The sequence below is a fragment of the Sphaerodactylus townsendi genome, linkage group LG08 (assembly GCF_021028975.2).
Source record: "Sphaerodactylus townsendi isolate TG3544 linkage group LG08, MPM_Stown_v2.3, whole genome shotgun sequence".
NCBI classification, from domain to species: domain Eukaryota; kingdom Metazoa; phylum Chordata; class Lepidosauria; order Squamata; family Sphaerodactylidae; genus Sphaerodactylus; species Sphaerodactylus townsendi.
The window spans coordinates 38,891,941-38,909,153 of record NC_059432.1 but is presented as its reverse complement, the minus strand read 5'-3'; the positions used below and the strand labels follow the sequence as shown (position 1 = coordinate 38,909,153).

The window sequence follows — 17,213 nt, the reverse complement described above, 5'->3', positions numbered from 1 at the left end:
TATATTAAGCTGCATTGCATATTTCTTGCACTTATTCGACCATGGTCATATAGCTCTTGGCTAAACAGGGTTTATTATCTGTTGCCTTCTTTGTGCAGTATTGGCATGGCCGTACCCATTTCTATTCTTCCCATGTCATCCCCACACGCTTTAAAAGGCTAAATATATTATAAAAGGCTCCAGTAAGGCATTATTGACATTCAAACACATTGAGCATGACATTATCAGTGAGGCAATTCATGAGTTAGCAATGGATATGTTTATAATCAATAAGAACAGATTTTATGCACTGAGAATATGACCAGGTGTGGAGGGCGGAGAGAAGTAGCTTTTTATTTTCTGATGAAGAAAAAGATCTTGTTTGCCTTTGCAAACATTCCATTACATCCACACTACTAAAGCTGCTACTGTAATAAAACATAATTGTGAAAGAACTTCATATACCATTATTTTTTGCAATTTATGCCTATTAAAGGTTAATAAAGATAAAGATAAAGATATTTTTTGCAATGCAATAAAAATGTGAACAAATTGTGTTTACTAACCCACGCAACTATATATATCCTAGGTGAATCTACAGAAGCTACTTGGAAACATTATCTTGTGTGTAATGTTAACCTTTTTTGCATTGGGTACTACGTGGTGTTATGAGTAAGGAACTGCTTACCCTTTTACCCTTTGCTTGGTTGACACACACACACACATACACACACAGCTCTTTTTATCGTACCCTTTGACTCTGATTGTTAGCTTGGTCACCATGGAGTTATTCTAGTATTTGCAAGCTGCAGCTGTTTAACACATTGTACTTTAACTCCTGTGTTTGCAGGCCTTGTTTACCCTCCTGATTTTGCTTAAACGAGAAACACATCATGACCACTTAGCTAACAGAGTGTCAGAAAGGCTTATTAGTGTTTTAGTACATGCAGAATGGCTAATTTAATCCTGATAGCAACAGACCCTATAGCTGGAATTCAACTACCCTACATGAGGAATGCTGATTATTTATGATCATTTGCCCAACAGAGATGTCTTTAATGAACTAAGTTAATTGTGCCTATGGATTATGAATCCCTATTTTGCTTTTGGGCAACTGCAGAAATGGTAAATTAGTGCTCTAATATGTGAGAAATATCTGGTGGGAGTCTGGCCTATTGCTTGAGCAACCAGCTATATTGACTCTTTAAATGTTTTTCTACATTAGCTGTTTGATCATTTCTGATGAAGTATTAATGAGCAAGATGTCTCATAAAGCAAAATAAGGATCTGTCTTATTAAGAACATGCAAAATGAGCAACATACCATTCAGCTTGGTAGTTTATGGTCTATGTAAAATGTCGGCTACTGCAAGGCTGTGGCCCCTTCTGCACAGGCAGAATAATGCACTTTGCAGCTGGATTTCACTGGGCGGAGTAGCAAAATCCACTTGCAAACAGTTGTAAAAGTGGATTGAAAGTTCATTATTCTGCATGTGCAGAAGGGGCCTGAGAGTCTTGAGAATCTCCTATCATTTTTGAAAAGCACATTCCTAGTCAACATGGTGGAGAGATTATTGAAGCTGCGTTCAAATGTTATGGACAAATTTATGCTTCTTTGTGATCAGAACAAACCCTTAGAATAGTCGTGCTTGGAAGCACCTCTCCTTGCGTGCCAAGTACAATTAATGACTCCTGAAGTATACATTCTAACTTCAGTTTGTCATGATGCCAGTGGTTTAAACTGTGGCTTGGAATTCCATATCGCAAGGGAGACGCTAACTCCAGTTTTCTTCTGGTTCTGTCTGTCAGCACTCCAGGATTTCTGAAGGATCCTTTACCTGGGTGATGGAAGAGGGAAACCTTTCATTAATCCATTTTTTTCATTTAAAGGAAACATGACTGTTCATTAAAAAAAAACAAATTAAAAAGAAAAATAAAGTCATTAAAGACTCCCTCCCTCAAAATTTATTAAGAATATGCCCAGGGATTATGAGGGAGTAGAAAACAACTCTTGGAGTATCATGGCAAATCAGGAGGTGATTTAAGACAAAGACAATTAAAATTTTAAAAGGTGGTTCTGATTTGGACTACCCAGGCTCGCCTGAGCTCATCAGATCTCAGAAGCTTAGCAGCACTGGCGTAATGCCCATTGGGCAAGGTGGGCAGCTGCCCAGGGCATCACCTTGTGGGGGGCATCAAAATGCTGGGTTCGTTTTTGGGTATTTTTAGTGGTTTTCCATTTTTGGCCTGCAGGTGGCGCAGTTTTTAGGCTAGCGGCACCATAATTTCAGCGTATCATCAGGAGACTGTCCTTATGCAGCCCTCCAAGTTTGGTGAGGTTTGGTTCAGGGAGTCCAAAGTTATGGACTCCCAAAGGGGGTGCCCCTATCCCCCATTGTTTCCAATGGGAGCTAATAGGAGATGGGGGCTACAGTTTTGAGGGTCCATAACTTTGGCCCCCCTGAACCAAACTGCACCAAACCTGGGGGGTATCATTAAGGCAGTCTCCTGATGAGACCCTGAAAGTTTTGAAACTGTGCCTTCAGAAATGTGCCCCCCCAGCCTGCAACCCCCATTGACAGCAATACAGAAAACTCAATGCAGAACAAAGATTCTTGGGCAAATTTCGGGATTTTCTTGCAGGGAGGGTATTCTTGGACATATCAGCACCAAAATGTCAGGGTATCATCTGGAGACTGTCATGATGGCACCCCCAAGTTTTGGCGCAGTTTGGTTCAGGGAGTCCAAAGTTATGGACCTTCAAAAGGGTAGCCCCCATCTCCTTAGCAAAGAATGTGGGATGGGGTAGCCCCTTTGAGGGTCCATAACTTTAGACCCCCTAAACCAAACTGCACCAAACTTGGAAGGGGTCCCATCAGGACAGTTTCCAGATGATACCCTGACATTTTGGTGCTGATACATCCAAAAATGCGCCCCCTTCAGGAACATCCTAGAAATTTGCCCAAGAATCTTTGTTGGGGCACCCCCTTTGGGAGTCCATAACTTTGGACTCCTTGAACCAAACCTCACCAAACTTGGGGAGTAGCATAAGGACAGACTCCTGATGATATGCTGAAATTATGCTGCTGATATGTCTAAAAGTGCACCCCCTGCAGGCACCAGTGTCCTGGTGCAAAAAAAAGTTGGTGGTGGTGGAGTGGCCGCCCATGGGGGGGGGGGTGGCATCCAACAGGTTTTGCCCAGGGCTACAGTTTGCCCAGGGCTGCCTCGTTACGCCCCTGCTTAGCAGAGTTGACCCTGGTTAGTATTTTGATACTAACTCCAAGGAAGTCCAGAGTTGCTGTGTAGAGAAAGGCAATGGCAAACCACCTCTGTTAGTCTCATGCCTTGAAATCCTACAGCGTTGCCGAAAGTTGGCTGCAACTTGATGGTGTTTTACACACACACATACATACACATCCCCTCCTTTCATCCATCCAAAAGGTGTTTATGAGCTGTAAATAGAGCCATAGGTTTCAATCTTAAGAACACTTTCTTGAGGTAAGTCCCATTGAATAAAATGGGGCTTCTGAGTTGACAGCTCTAATAGTTGACACGATAGTAGCAGTGTTCCTTTATCTGGAAAATACATCAGATTTTTGAAAAGTAAAATACAGAATGGCTGAAGTCTTGGTCAGTTATGTATGTGTAAATCCTACCAAAATCAGCTTATTCATACAAAACTAGTCGTGGAGTTTTTGATAACACAGGAAAGTCACCTTCAGTAAAGTCAATAGTAAAGCTCTCGTAGATTTAAGTTGAGCTGTTTTAAACCTTTGGCCACGATAGACTTCAGGGGGTGGGCTGAGGTGCACGTAGAGATCAAGAATTCCTAAAGAATATACATTGATGATTCCTCAGCAAAGAGCTCCCCAGTTCTGAAGGCTCTTGAATGTTCTTCCCATTGAGGTATGGAGATGCTTCTCTCTACCCATCTTTGACAAGGGATGTAGAATTTCAGTTCAGTTTGAATTTTGCTGAGTTCTGGGTCATATTTAGCGGTTATTTTATTGGCTGCTTCAGTGTAACTTATATTTTTGTAAGCCATTCTAAGCATCCTGGAATACAGATTTTTCAGTAAACAGCTGAAGAAACTTTAAAAAAAATTATTTTATTAAACTTAATATCTTGCTCTTCCCTACATAGCAGCCAGACTCAGAGCAGCTAACAAATCAAACCATCAGCAACAAAAATTAATTAATCTGATAATAACATTAAAACATTAAGCATTAAAACATTATGCCCCATTCCAGATAGCTTTAAGTTTTTAAAATAACTTTTAGATACCAGTAAACATCCCAGTTTTGATCAAATAATTCCCTCTTTCCTCACTTTACATTTAGTTTACAGCTAATTAAACAGGAGGGAAGGAGGAGGAGAGCAGATTGCGAGGCCAGTAGAACTCGAGGAAAATTGTCGCTGCCTCAACCGAAAGCCTGGTGGAACATCTGTGTCTTGCAGGCCCTGAGGAACTGGACTCAGTTCTGGTCTCAGTTCAGAGAGTTCCATCAGGTATGGGGCATAGTCAAAAAAGCCCCGGTTCTGGTTGAGTCCTTTGGGTTTCAGGGACTACTACAAGGTTATTGCTGGCAAAGCATACTGCTTGCTGGGGGCAATATGGGAAGAGGTGGTCCCATGGATATGATGGTCCCAGACCCCTCAAGGCCTTAAAGGTTACAACCAAACCTTGAACATGATCCAAAATTCAACCGGTAACCAGGGCAAATAGCAAAGCACAGGTGAGCTATGTGCTCTTACTGGAGTCCTGGTGAAGACTCTCGCTGCTGCATTCTGGACCAGTTGTAATTTCTGCAGCAGTTTCAATGGTGGACTAGCATAGTTTCAGTAATCCAGCCTGGAGGTGACCGTTGCATAGATCACTGTAGCTAGGTCTGATTGAGCCAGGTAAGGAGCCAACTGTCTGGCCTGGCGAAGATGGAGAAAAGCCACCTTGGTCGTATGTATGACCTGAGCCTCCACTGACAAGGAGGACTCCAGGGTCATACCCAGACAGAAGTGGCAGGTGTTAATGCCACTCCATCCAGTTTCAGCAGTTGGAAACTTCCTCGGCCCAGCCATAGGACATCTGCCTTCAATGGATTCAGTTTTAGTCTGCTCTTTCTCAGCCATTCTCCACAGCTTCCACACACCTGGCCAAAACATCAGGGTAGTTCTTGCTGGATTGGGAAGAATACATTATTGTAACTTTTTAAAATTCAACAAATGCTCTTGAAAATCTAGAGTTAGCTATGTCAGGACTTTTGGTCAGTCGTCCAGATTATACAGTAGGCAGAAATAATTGGCTGCAGAATAAAAATCTGTTTATTAGACAATAATCTCTAGTTCGTCTTGACATGGGAGTTGCATCTGACTTGCAGACCTCAAAAACTACTTTGAAAGGAAGATGTAAATATTGGCTCAGATTGAAGGACTTCCACTGGTGTAGTGCAATTTTCCCACCTCTCCTCTCTCGCACAAATGCAGAATCCCTCCTGATTCAAATCCTAGAGGCATTTGGATTGCAGTAGGGGGAAGAAGGTGGGAAATGTATGGAGTGTGTTCAAAAATCCTTGCATGAACTGAAACAGCTAGTCTGAGTCCAGCCCATTTTTAACTGAATTATGTTGACTGGTTTGATTGTCTTTGTAAATATGATTATAACCTTGTGGAGGAACTTGTATATTAAAACTAATAGTCTGATGACACCCACATTCTTTGGAAACCTTGCACAAAGGTTTTCTCATCCAAAGATAGAATGTCTCTGCTGCCTTCCCATTTCTGCTATCATCCACTGTGTTCCCCCCACCCAATACTCCTAAAGATCAGAAAACCCTGAGGAAAAAATAGAGGATAGAACAAACAAGACTGGAATGTAAAAGAGAAACAGAGAGGAATCTCTACCACAACCCTGCCCCGTTCATGTGAGCAGAAGTCCCCTTCCTCTCATGCAAAAGCACATTTGGATCCAAGCCTATATAAACCCCTGGTGGTTTTTGCTGATATCAGCTGCTTAGTACAAACACACCAGAATGCTGTATTTCACAAACAATGTTTGACAGAAAAATATGAATCCTCAAACCTCAATGATTATGTCTGAGAAATACCCTTATGCGTTCTAGTGCAATAAAGGCAAAAGCATTTGGACAACTATTAGGGAAATGGTTATTCCATTAGAAGCTCCCCTCTTGAAGGTGGACATATTTTATGAGAGGTTACATTTGATTTTATTGCCAATTTCACTTGTGTGCTGACAGTTGCCATCTGGTTTATGATGTCAGAAGACTGAAAAGAAATTAATTCACAATTTTGTAGAAGGTTACCCAGGCTTAACTGGCTACAGCAGTGATTATAACATCATTAGGCAAATAATATTGATTAGTGAGCTTTTTAAAAAATCCAAATATAGTTCCCAATGAACTTTAAACTTGGTTGACAATAATAGTAGGACCATCAACTCAAATGTACATGTACATAGTCCATAGGTCAGAATACCTCCATAGCTCTGACTGTGCAGTGAACATCCTAACCAGTGGTGGGATTCAGCAGGTTCGCACCACTTCGGGAGAACCAGTTGTTAAAATGGTGCTTGTAAACAACCAGTGTTAAATTATTTGAATTCCACCACCAGAACAGGTTGTTAAATTATTTGAATCCTACCACTGATCCTAACCTAATCTTACAGTTTGAAACTTCTGTTATAAATCTGTGGTGTTCATTTACTTAGAATTTGGGGCATTTTCCTTGGTGGTTCTTCCTTTTTCTGGATGAGCAATTATAGTGAATGTTGGAAATAGAGAAGGATTACACACAATGTGCTTGCTGCTTGATGGGGTTGAATGTCAGTTACAGCAAGATTTCTTGTACAGACTTGTCTCCTCAAGTTTCACTTTCACTTTTCATTCTCTCCATGGCAAGCAAGACCACTTTTAACATGACTTTTAATTTGCTTTGCTTCCAGAGTAGGGATATTTTGCCAGTAGGCACAGCTTTGCCCCAGAGATCTTCCCTCCACCCATGGCCAGCCTTCCTTCTCCATCGCACCACTTTGCATGCCTTTCCTGTCATTCCCCCGTCCATGTTGTCAGCTGCCTCAAGTAACAGGAAAGAAGCTGACTCATACAACATTGACCTCTAGTTCTGTTGATATTTTTAGATATCGACATAAAGAGAGCTTGGAAATAATAAGCCTCTGTCCTCTGGCAGTGGGAGCACCTGCAGCAGGCAGTGTTTTGGGGAGGGGAGGGGAGGGAAATGGAGGAGAGAATATCTGCTCTAGGACAGCCCCCCTTTTTAGCATCCTGTGGTCCAGGGAATTGCTTTGCTTCTTTCATTTAGGCAGGAGGGAGCATTACTTTTGGAACAGTAATATCGACATAAGTGCAACTTAAAGGGCTGAGCCAACAGTCTTGACTACCAAGTGTAATGAGATCTGTGCCTTTAAGAATCACTTGATGGCTGGAGTTGAGAGAACCAGGCCTGGAGAGCTCTTTGCAGAAAAATTGTGGGGAAAGGAGGGAGTACCTCCTCCCATATAAACAAAGAAACATGAGGAGAGCCTTCTGCAAGCCCACTGCGCAGTGAAAAGTTTTGAGATAAGTATTCCATGCATAATGGGCCACAGAAAATTAGAAACTTGCCTACATTACAATGGAATTTTTGCAAGACATGCAGCTTATAGAATCCCAAGCAAGCCAATCAATACTACATCGTCCCAGACATTCGTTAATTGTCCTACAGGAATCTGCCAAATCGAAAAAGGATTATGTTGGCTAGGAATTAAATAAATTCAGGCTTTAAACTGGATGTCTATTCTGCCTTGTTTTCTGAACAGTATTTCACAAAAACATAAGGAAAGCCCTGCTGAATCAGACCAGTGATCCATCGTGATCCAGAATATTGTCTCACATAGTTGCCAACCAGGTGCCCCAGAAGACCAGCAAACGTTACCCTCTAGCAAAGGGTTTCAGAGATTTATTGCCTCTGAATATGGAGTTGACCTTTTATTCTCTATGGCTAGTTGCCATTGATGGGTATATCCTCCATGAATATCACCCCCGTTTAAATCCACTTGTGCTCATACCCATCACTGCATCCACTGACAGTGAATTCTACAATTTAGTTACTTACCGAGTAAAAAAGTATTTCCTTCTGTTTGTCCTGAACCTATAGCCCGTCAACATCACTGGGTGACCCTGAGTTCTAGTATTATGGGAGAGTAAAAGCTCTCTACCCACTTTCTTCACCCATGCATAATTTTATAAACATCTATCATGCCCCCCTTTAGCCTACATTACAGTAAAACTTGCCTACATTTCAATGATTTTTTGGTATGGCACACAGTTTACAGAATCCCAGGAAAGTCAATCAATACTTTAGCCATCTTCCTCTTCCCCCTAAAGTTAAAAGGACCATCTTTCCACATAGGAGAAGTTCTCCAGCAACCTTAATAATCGATTTCAGTTAGACAGACACTTGCCTCAATTAGGATACAGACTATTTGACTGCACTCATTCAGAATTCCTTCACAACACGTGAGCAATACTAGAAAACTTTAGTGTGTACTTATAAAGGAATGTAGCAGGACCTTAGGGGGCATAAGGGTATGGTAGAGGGCATGACTTCCTACCACACAACTGTTGAAATCTTCTCTTCTGCAAGAAACCATGTTACTTGTTCCTTCTCTCCTAAGATGTCTCTGCATAGCAGGACTTATCATTTGAGAACCTGTGTTACGCTGTAAAGTTCTGCACTGTTGCTGCAGTGGCCGCATGAAAGGGTTTCTATTGTGCCACCTTGGCTCACAGTGGTGTTGCAGAGAAAGGATCAGATGTGGCAGGAAGGAAAGTCAAGGGATCCTAGACACTGTAGGCAGATGAGGGGAACTGATCTTTCGTGAGCCAGAAGCTAGATGGATCTCAATGGTTGTTGGCGGAGATCTGTTGGCTAAGACTGAGAAGGGTAAAATGGAAGGAGACTCCTGTGGAGGGCATCTGGATATTTTAGTTCTCTCCCAACGCTTCATGGATTATCATAAAGGCATTTCTGAATCTATTTGGTGGGGGAGAACAATAAGTACAGTGCAGAAAACAGGTACTCCAGAAACGGAGAGCAGTTTTGCAACACTGTAAATATGACTCATGAGAAATTCCTACTTTCTGAATTGGGCCTTCATAAATAATGCATTTCATTGCATTCTCCAACCAGAATAAGATGCAATGAGATTTTTTTTAAAAAAAAAAAATGTCTGGCTCCACAATGGTGATAAAACATTTGAATTATGCCAGGGGTTTTTTTTTAAGCACATCAAAATTTGCCACAAGAATTGGCATCCTCTTTCCAACAGAAAGACAAGTATCTGGCAAAGGCAGCTTGACTCTTGGAAGCTTTTATCCTGAAAATCTTGTTGGTCTGTAAGGTTCTACTGGAATCAGATCTAGTTGTTCTCTGCAGACCAGTTCAGTTGCTCTCTGAAATGACAAAATGGAATACTTCCTTAGCCTCACCTAGAAGAGTCCATTTTTAGAGAGGGAGGGGATATTTTAAAACATTAACATCTGGCATGTGCAAAGTCACAAGAACAGACACTATCTGAACATATTTATTTATTCATTCATTTATACCCTAGTAGGGACCCAAGGTGGTTTAAATCATTCTCCTCTCCTCCCTTTTATCCTCACAACAATCCTGTAAGGTAGATTAGACTGTGTGACTGGCCCAAGGCCACCAAGCAAGCTTCCATGGCAGAGGGAGGATTCGAACCCAGGTATCCCAGATCCTAGTCTAGCCACAACACCACGCTGGCTCTCCATAAAGCGTGCATTTCTTATTTAATGCAACCAGGGACAGGGACATACTGGTTAGAGTATCAGTCTAGAATCTAGGAGAGCCAGCTTCAGATCTTCACTCTGTTATGGAATCTTTCTGGGTGACCTTGGGCCAGTCACATACACACATACACACGTACCTACCTCACAGAGTTGATGTGAGGATAAAATGGAAAAGAGGGCAACAATGTAAACTGGTTGGTTTCCCACTGGGGAGTTAGATGGGGGTATCAATGAAATAAATAAAATAAACCCTCAACTCCCCATGCCCAGGGTTGAGACGGAAGGGCTTCATCAGAAGTTTTATATCCTGGCAGGAAAAATTTCAGTCCCAGCACATATGGGGAGGCAGGAGAGAGAGGTGCCATATGAACTGCAGTCAGTGGATCAAGAGTCCCAAACTTAATTTTGCCCACACCTGGGCTGGAACCTTTAAAAATTCCCTCAATTGAGACTTTTCCAAGGTATAAACATGTTCTAGATATCAGTGAAACAACTGTGGCTATATTAGGGAAACTGGGACTATTAAAGAGTGTAGGATTTTTTCCTCCAAACAATACTGGGCACAATATATTCCAGTGTATTCCTCATTCCAAGGAATGAGCTGTTTGGGCCCAGCAGCCTGGGACCCAGCCAGACAGTGCCATATGAATAGCACATGTGAAATGTTGAACTACCTATGGCCAAGATTAACTGCTTTTTATGGTTGGTGTTAAAAAAATGGGTGTGCAACAGCATCTGACTGTTTTTATGCGCAACCTATGCTCTGGACAAGAGGCTACTGTTAAAACATCATTTGGAGAAACAGAATGGTTTCAAAATAGCAAAGGTGTCAGACAAAGATGTGTTTATCTCCCTATCTGTTCAATCTGTATACAGAACATACCATAAGGAAAACTGGTTTAAGTTTAGGTGAAGGCAGAGTGAAAATTGGTGGAAGGAACGTTAATAATTTGGGATTTGCTTATGACTCCCCATTACTAGAAGAAGATAGCGAAGACTTGAATGAGTACTGATGAAGGTGAAAGCAGGACATTCCAAAGCAGGATTACAGCTGAATATCAAGAAGACAAAAGTAATGAATACTGGGGATTTGCCCAACTTTAAGGGTGATGATGAAGAAATTGAAATTGTTTCAGATTTTCTGTTCCTTGCTTCCATCATCACCAAAAGGAAAACTACAAAAAAGAAATCAGAGCGAGACTAAGACTCTTTCCACACATGCAGAATAATGCACTTTCAAATTGCTTTCAATGTTCTTTGAAGCTGTGCGGAATAGCAAAATCCACTTGCAAACAGTTGTGAAAGTGGTTTGAAAATGCATTATTCTGCGTGTGCGGAAAGGGCCTAAGACTGGGAAGGGCAGCCATGAAGAAGCTATAACATATTTTTAAGTGTAAGGGTGTGTTGATGGTGACCAAGATCACACTATAGTATTTCTGACTGCTATGTATGGCTGTGAAAGTTGAACAGTGAAGAATGCTGCCAAGAAGAAAGTTGAGTCATTTGAAAGGTATACGGCCCCTTCCGCACACGCAAAATAATGCGTTTTCAAACCACTTTCACAACTGTTTGAAAGTGGATTTTGCCATTCCGCACAGCTTCAAAGAGCACTGAAAGCAGTTTGAAAGTGCATTATTCTGCGTGTGCGGAATGAGCCGTAGTGTTAGAAGAGAGTTTTATGGATACCATGGAATGTCAAAAAGACTAATCAATAGGTTCTAGAGCAAATCAAGCCTGAACTCTCCCTAGAAACTAAAATTACCAAACTGAAGCTATCATGCTGTGGTCACATGAGAAGACAAGAGTCACTGGAAAAGACAATAATGCTAGGAAAAATTGAAGACAGCAGGAAAATAGAAAGAACCCAACATGAGATGGGTTGACTCTGTAAAGGAAGCCACATCCCTCATTCTCCAAGACCTCACCAAGACTGATAGGATGTTTTAAAGATCATTAATTCATAGGGTCGTCATAGGTCAGGACCAACTTAGCAGCACTTGACACACTGAAAATACTAATATATTTATATTGTGTTTATTGCTGTGGCTCACTTTGGGTCGAAACTATTTTTCGAGAAAGGGAGATAGACATCCATGTCATAGTATCAAACACCCAAATTAAACAGCTAGAAAACTTGCTCGGATTCCCTATTCTTTTAAAAAAAAAAAAACTATGAAAATATAGGCAGCTGCTATGAAATACTGCAGGACTTGTTATTAGCCGTTTGTGCTGTGCCATCCATGAAGTATAGAGTTGAAAACCCAGAAAGTTAATACTGTGAAAAGGGTGAGCCATATAGAATATGATTGATTTGTACAACTTCTCTAACAGAAATAGTAGTCTTTGTTATGCCAAGTTCACGCACAACTTAAAAGGAGAGACCAGCATTAATATGCTGCCTGCAAAAGCCAGCCCTTAAATTGCAGACAATTCTCCTAGCAAGAATATGACATCATCAGGCTGCCTACAGACACTCAGAAATAAGCTGTACCTTCTGTATGGCAGTGAAGCAGCAAATTGAATTCTCATAATATATTTTGAAAATGAGTCTTGTTAGGTTTGATGAGGTGGAAAAGGTACTGAGTTCACTGGTTTGTTCCAATACATTCAGTACACTTTAATTGGCTGTTTGCCATGGCTAATCTTTTTAATGGCAGTGTAGCTTGTAAACCCATTTGGTAGAGAGCTATGCATCTCAGTTTTATAATACCACACCAAGTAGGGTGGTAAATAAGTTTCTCTTCAAGCATGAAGGCATTTTCTGTTTCAATCCCACAAATCTTATTTTAAAACTCCTCATCTTGAAAGCCCCCAATCATTCCTTTTTGAAACCTGCAGTAAGCAAAATGGATTTCAGTCCACTTTTGATATTTGTGTCGTTGTTTTTGTTTCCCAAAACTCATTCGTCCTGCATTCTTACTTTTCACTGGTTAATAAATAATAAAACAGAATTTCCCAAACCAAAACATTGCCGCTTAACATGAATTGGTAAAAGCAGGCATCCTGAAAAAAAATTAAGCATTATTCCTTCCACATCAATGAATTAATCCCACCAGGCAAATTTTACGGCCAGTACACCATTTGTGGAATTGTTATTGCCTACATAATGGAGGCAGGAATCAACATGCACTTGAAATCTGATGTATGTATTACTGGGACTAGATGTCCTAAATTAGTAGTGAATCTAATCTCAAAGAAAGAACCATGATAGTGTGTGCTTTGTTTAAACATTACAGAAAGTGAATGCAGTGTTAGGTCCATTTCAGCCTAAATTTTCATGGTTTAAGTATGTACATAAAAATGTATACTGTAGATGTGGCATTTGCATCATTCAGGCATGCTCAAGAATCTATGACTGGTTATTGAGTATAAATTGGAATGATTAGCATAGTATAGTTTTTAAGGGTGGTGGGGCTCTAACCAAGAGAACCGTGTTCAATTCCACACTCCTCCACATGAAGCCTGCTGGATGATCTTGGGCCAGTCATAGTTCTCTCAGAACTCCCCCAGTCCACACAGAGGCAGGCAAGGGCAAACCACCTCCAAACATCTCTTACCTTACGGGGTCCTCATAAGTCAACTGTGACTTGACAGCACACATACACACAAATGATCTTTAGGTGGTAATCAGCTTTATATTGTAATTTTGTGTGCAAGGGATATTTTGCACAGCATGGGCAATTTTAGGTGGTCTATAAATAACAATTAAATATCTGAATTTTTAAGGGGCGGAAATGGAATTTAGTAGAATCAACAATTGACAAATTTTTCTTGCAACTTAAACTGTTTGCTCACAGATGTTTCCTTTGCTTTTTTTTCCCCCTTCCCTCAGCTATCCGTATAGTGAAGATTGTAGCCAGGGAATGCAGTACATGAACACTAGATGTCCAGCTTGGTGTGACAGGATCTTGATGTCACATTCTGCCAAAGAGCTGATTCTAAAGGTAAGAACAGCCTTAAAACTGAAAGGGGAGGAAACTAGAAAGTTATGTAATAGCAGATAATTTATTTTAGGAAGCTAAAAAGTTATATAATAGCAGATCATTTTTATTTAAAAAAAACATTTCTGGACATCATTGTTTACGAGGGGAGATAGGCAGTGGTGAAGCAAGGGAGCAGGAGGGCTGGAGAGCTGTAAATAATGGAGAGAGTAAAAGAACCCCCTAAATTCTTTATCATAGTTGATTTTTCTCAGAGCAAAGATTGTAGATGGTATGAAAAACCTCTTCTTGGGATGCTGGAGAGCTGCCGCTGCTCAGAGCTGGCAATATTGAGCTTGACAGAGACTGACTCAGTACAAAGCAGCCTCCTGCTATGACTCCACCCTGATGTTACCATTTGGATTGAAGAACTGAACAGTCAAATTATCCAAGTCACCCTACTGTTCTTACTATTTACTGCACTTCAAAATTGGACAATACCTGTCTAGTGTTGGGGACTCCAAACTCCTGTCTGCCAGCCTCCCCCCTCCCAGGCTCCTCCCCCCAGTTCAAAATGCTGCCCAACTCGATGGCCCACAAAGGCCTACCTGCAGGGCATGGCAGCAGATCAAGGAGAGCAGCCCTGGGAGCAACCTGGAGCAGAGCCACCCCACCTGTGATACTTTGGGAGCCTCCAGAGCTGACAAGCAGCTGGAACAACAGGCAGGAGGTGGCCCTAGCCCACCCAGCCAGTCTTTCCACAGCTGGAGGGAGGGGCAGGTGCTGGAGGGAGGGGCAGAGAAGAATAAGGGCCTGGAGCCTCCAGAGTCCTAGAGCCAGCTGCACCACTCATGGGAACAAGTGGCCAGATGGAGAACTGGGACTCAGGGAGAAAGGGCCAGGGCAAAGGAGCGGGGGCAGAGCTGGAGATAAAGGTGTGAGGAAAGGAAGGGGGAGGGTTATAAAGGCCAGAGAGGTCTTGGTGGCCAGAGAGGACTGGCATTCTGTTGCTCCTGTGAGAGCCATCTAAACTAAGTTCCCCCAACACAAACAGCTTTTATGCACTTGGGGTCTCCTTCACATTAAGCATACATTCCCTTTGTGTTAGATTCTCAGTTGTGCATATGTTTCCCCCTCTCCAGAATGCACCATGCTCTCAGATCTGAGAATTTCCAAAAGTTTTCAAAGGGCAACTTTTCAGGGAAAGTGAAGGGAAAGCAAAGGGATTCAACGTGTGTTTACCTCTCTTCCGGTTTTCTCACTCCTCTCAGTTTCCCCATCCCCCCATGCAAGAGTAGTTCCTCCTGAATGCATTGAACAACCAAGTGTGAGGAGGGCCAAATGGCCATCAGCTCAGCTGTGGACACTTTGCAGTGGGCTTTCCCATTTACACAAAAAAAGGGGGCGGAACCTTCTGCATGCATAAATGGCCAAAGTCTCCCTTAAATAGTTTTAGATACATTTTATTGGAATCATTAGTCATCTTAAATTACCTTCTTTTCCTTTTAAAATTTATTTTCCTTCTTCTCTTTTTAAGTTTTTTTTAAAAAAACTAATCTTTAGCCAGTTACATACTTTTACCAGAGAAAGCATGACAGCTGTCAGGGCATGGCTGCACCCACTCCAGCAGTGTATGAAGGGGGTTGTTACCCAGCATAACAGTATAAGAACTTATTTTAATATAGCAATGGGGAATTACTCGGCTTGGCAATGCAAGAGGTAGGCTGGGAGGGGATCTTTTTAGATGACTATACCAGAAACGGCTTGAAATGTATCCGCAGAGAATTCACAAAAGACCAAATTGCAGTTCAAAGATTTTTATATAAGTTTTGGTTGCAAACAATCACACAGTGAGACGTTAAAGGCTCATACACAGTTCCTAGATATATAGATAGGGAGGAAACGGATAGAGTTGGATGATAGAATGGGAGTTGGGGAGCAAGGGTTACATTACCTAAATCAGCTGATGAAGATCTGGAAGAAGGCAAGGGTTCCTGTGGCAGCATGGAAACCCAATGCGAAGGATGATATTGTGTCTCAAACCAACATGACCAAGAGAGGTTCAGGCTAGTATTGAGCTCTGGTGAGCAGTATTTTTATACCCCTTTGTGCAGGTAAGGCAGGAAATTCAAACTTAGGTTTCGTTTCTTTGCAACTGCTTGGGGCTTCCTTACTGGACTTGCAGAGTTGAGCTAATTAACAGTTCTATCTATTATCTCTACTTCCCAGGACAATGGGGTCAATTGGTCCTAGATTATATCAGTGAAACCTTGAATGGTTTATGCAGAGGTGCTTCCTAAAGTCTCTGCCTTGAGTATTCAAATTTGTCTGAGGCTTGAATGAATCAGGAAGGGATCTTGCTGTTAGGAAGATCGTATCTAGAGATTGAGGAAATGCATGGAAGAAGCAATTGTTTGAGGAAATGGTTTCTCAAAGGTAATGTCCAGTATCAGGGAGTTTTCCAGGATTCATTATATCACAACAGTTTGGCGGGATGTGGTGATCAAGATATGCCCATGGTCAATGAGGCTTCCAGATTCTATTGCCTGGAGTAACTCATGCATTGATTTAGTTTTGCAAACAGACCTTTTGCCTTTGGCGTGTTTTTAGATGGACACTCTGCTACCTACACATACAAACATAGAAACTGGCATTTTATAGCACACAGTGTAAGGAATAATATGAAAATCCAATATTTCATAAGGCAGGGGATGAAGGCCATACTAACAATGTGTTTTTAAAAAATCACATGAGCGGCACAGATGCCATTATTACTTTTTATGCCAGACTGGACAACACTGGTATGAGGAAGCAACTATGTTGTTGATCCCGCCCACATCGCCTGCTGCTTTCATGCATTACCAGTGCAACCTCCACCCTGTCCCCCAGGCTTACTAGTGCTGCTGTTGGGCCCTTTTGCTAATGCTCACAGTTTTTCTTTCCTCAGCCATATTAAACTCATGGCACGTGTAGGTACTTAGTCACATGTTGTTTTGTTCCAATCAAAATACAACTGTTTTTAGTACAGTGGGTAGAGAGCAACTTGCGTTCTGCAGACATGCAGTTCCTTTCCACAAAGGATTTATTTACTTCCTCACTTGCTTCCTTGCCGCCTTTCTCCCTAACAGAAGCACCATGGGGCAGAGTGGTAAGCTGCAGCACTGTAGTCAAAGCTCTGTTCACAGCCTGAGTTCAAATCTAACAGAAGTTTCAGATAGCCGGTTCAAAGTTGACTCCGCTTTCCATCTTTCCAAGCTCACTAAAATGAGTCTCAGGGAAAAATTAAACTTTCTTCACAGTCCCCAGCTTGCTGGAGGTAGATGTAGGCAACTTGGGGAAAGCAATGGCAAACCACCCCATAAATATAGTCTGCCTAGTAAACGTCATGATGTGGCATCAGTAATGATCCAGTGCTTACACAGGGGACTCCCTTTATCCTTTTTTTCCTCCTTAATAGGAACCTAAAAGTAGGTTACATCATTCATTTT

At 41.7% G+C, this 17,213-nt stretch overlaps 1 protein-coding gene across 2 annotated transcripts in view; it reads left to right on the top strand.

Annotated features, from left to right (window-relative positions):
• Nucleotides 1-17,213, top strand: part of INPP5A (inositol polyphosphate-5-phosphatase A) — a 309,623-nt gene that overhangs the window by 285,809 nt on the left and 6,601 nt on the right. For both annotated transcript variants that reach the window (XM_048505609.1, XM_048505610.1), the window contains exon 13: nt 13,638-13,749. In XM_048505609.1, coding sequence (XP_048361566.1) covers nt 13,638-13,749 — 112 coding nt within the window. The remainder of the gene's footprint in view (nt 1-13,637; nt 13,750-17,213) is intronic.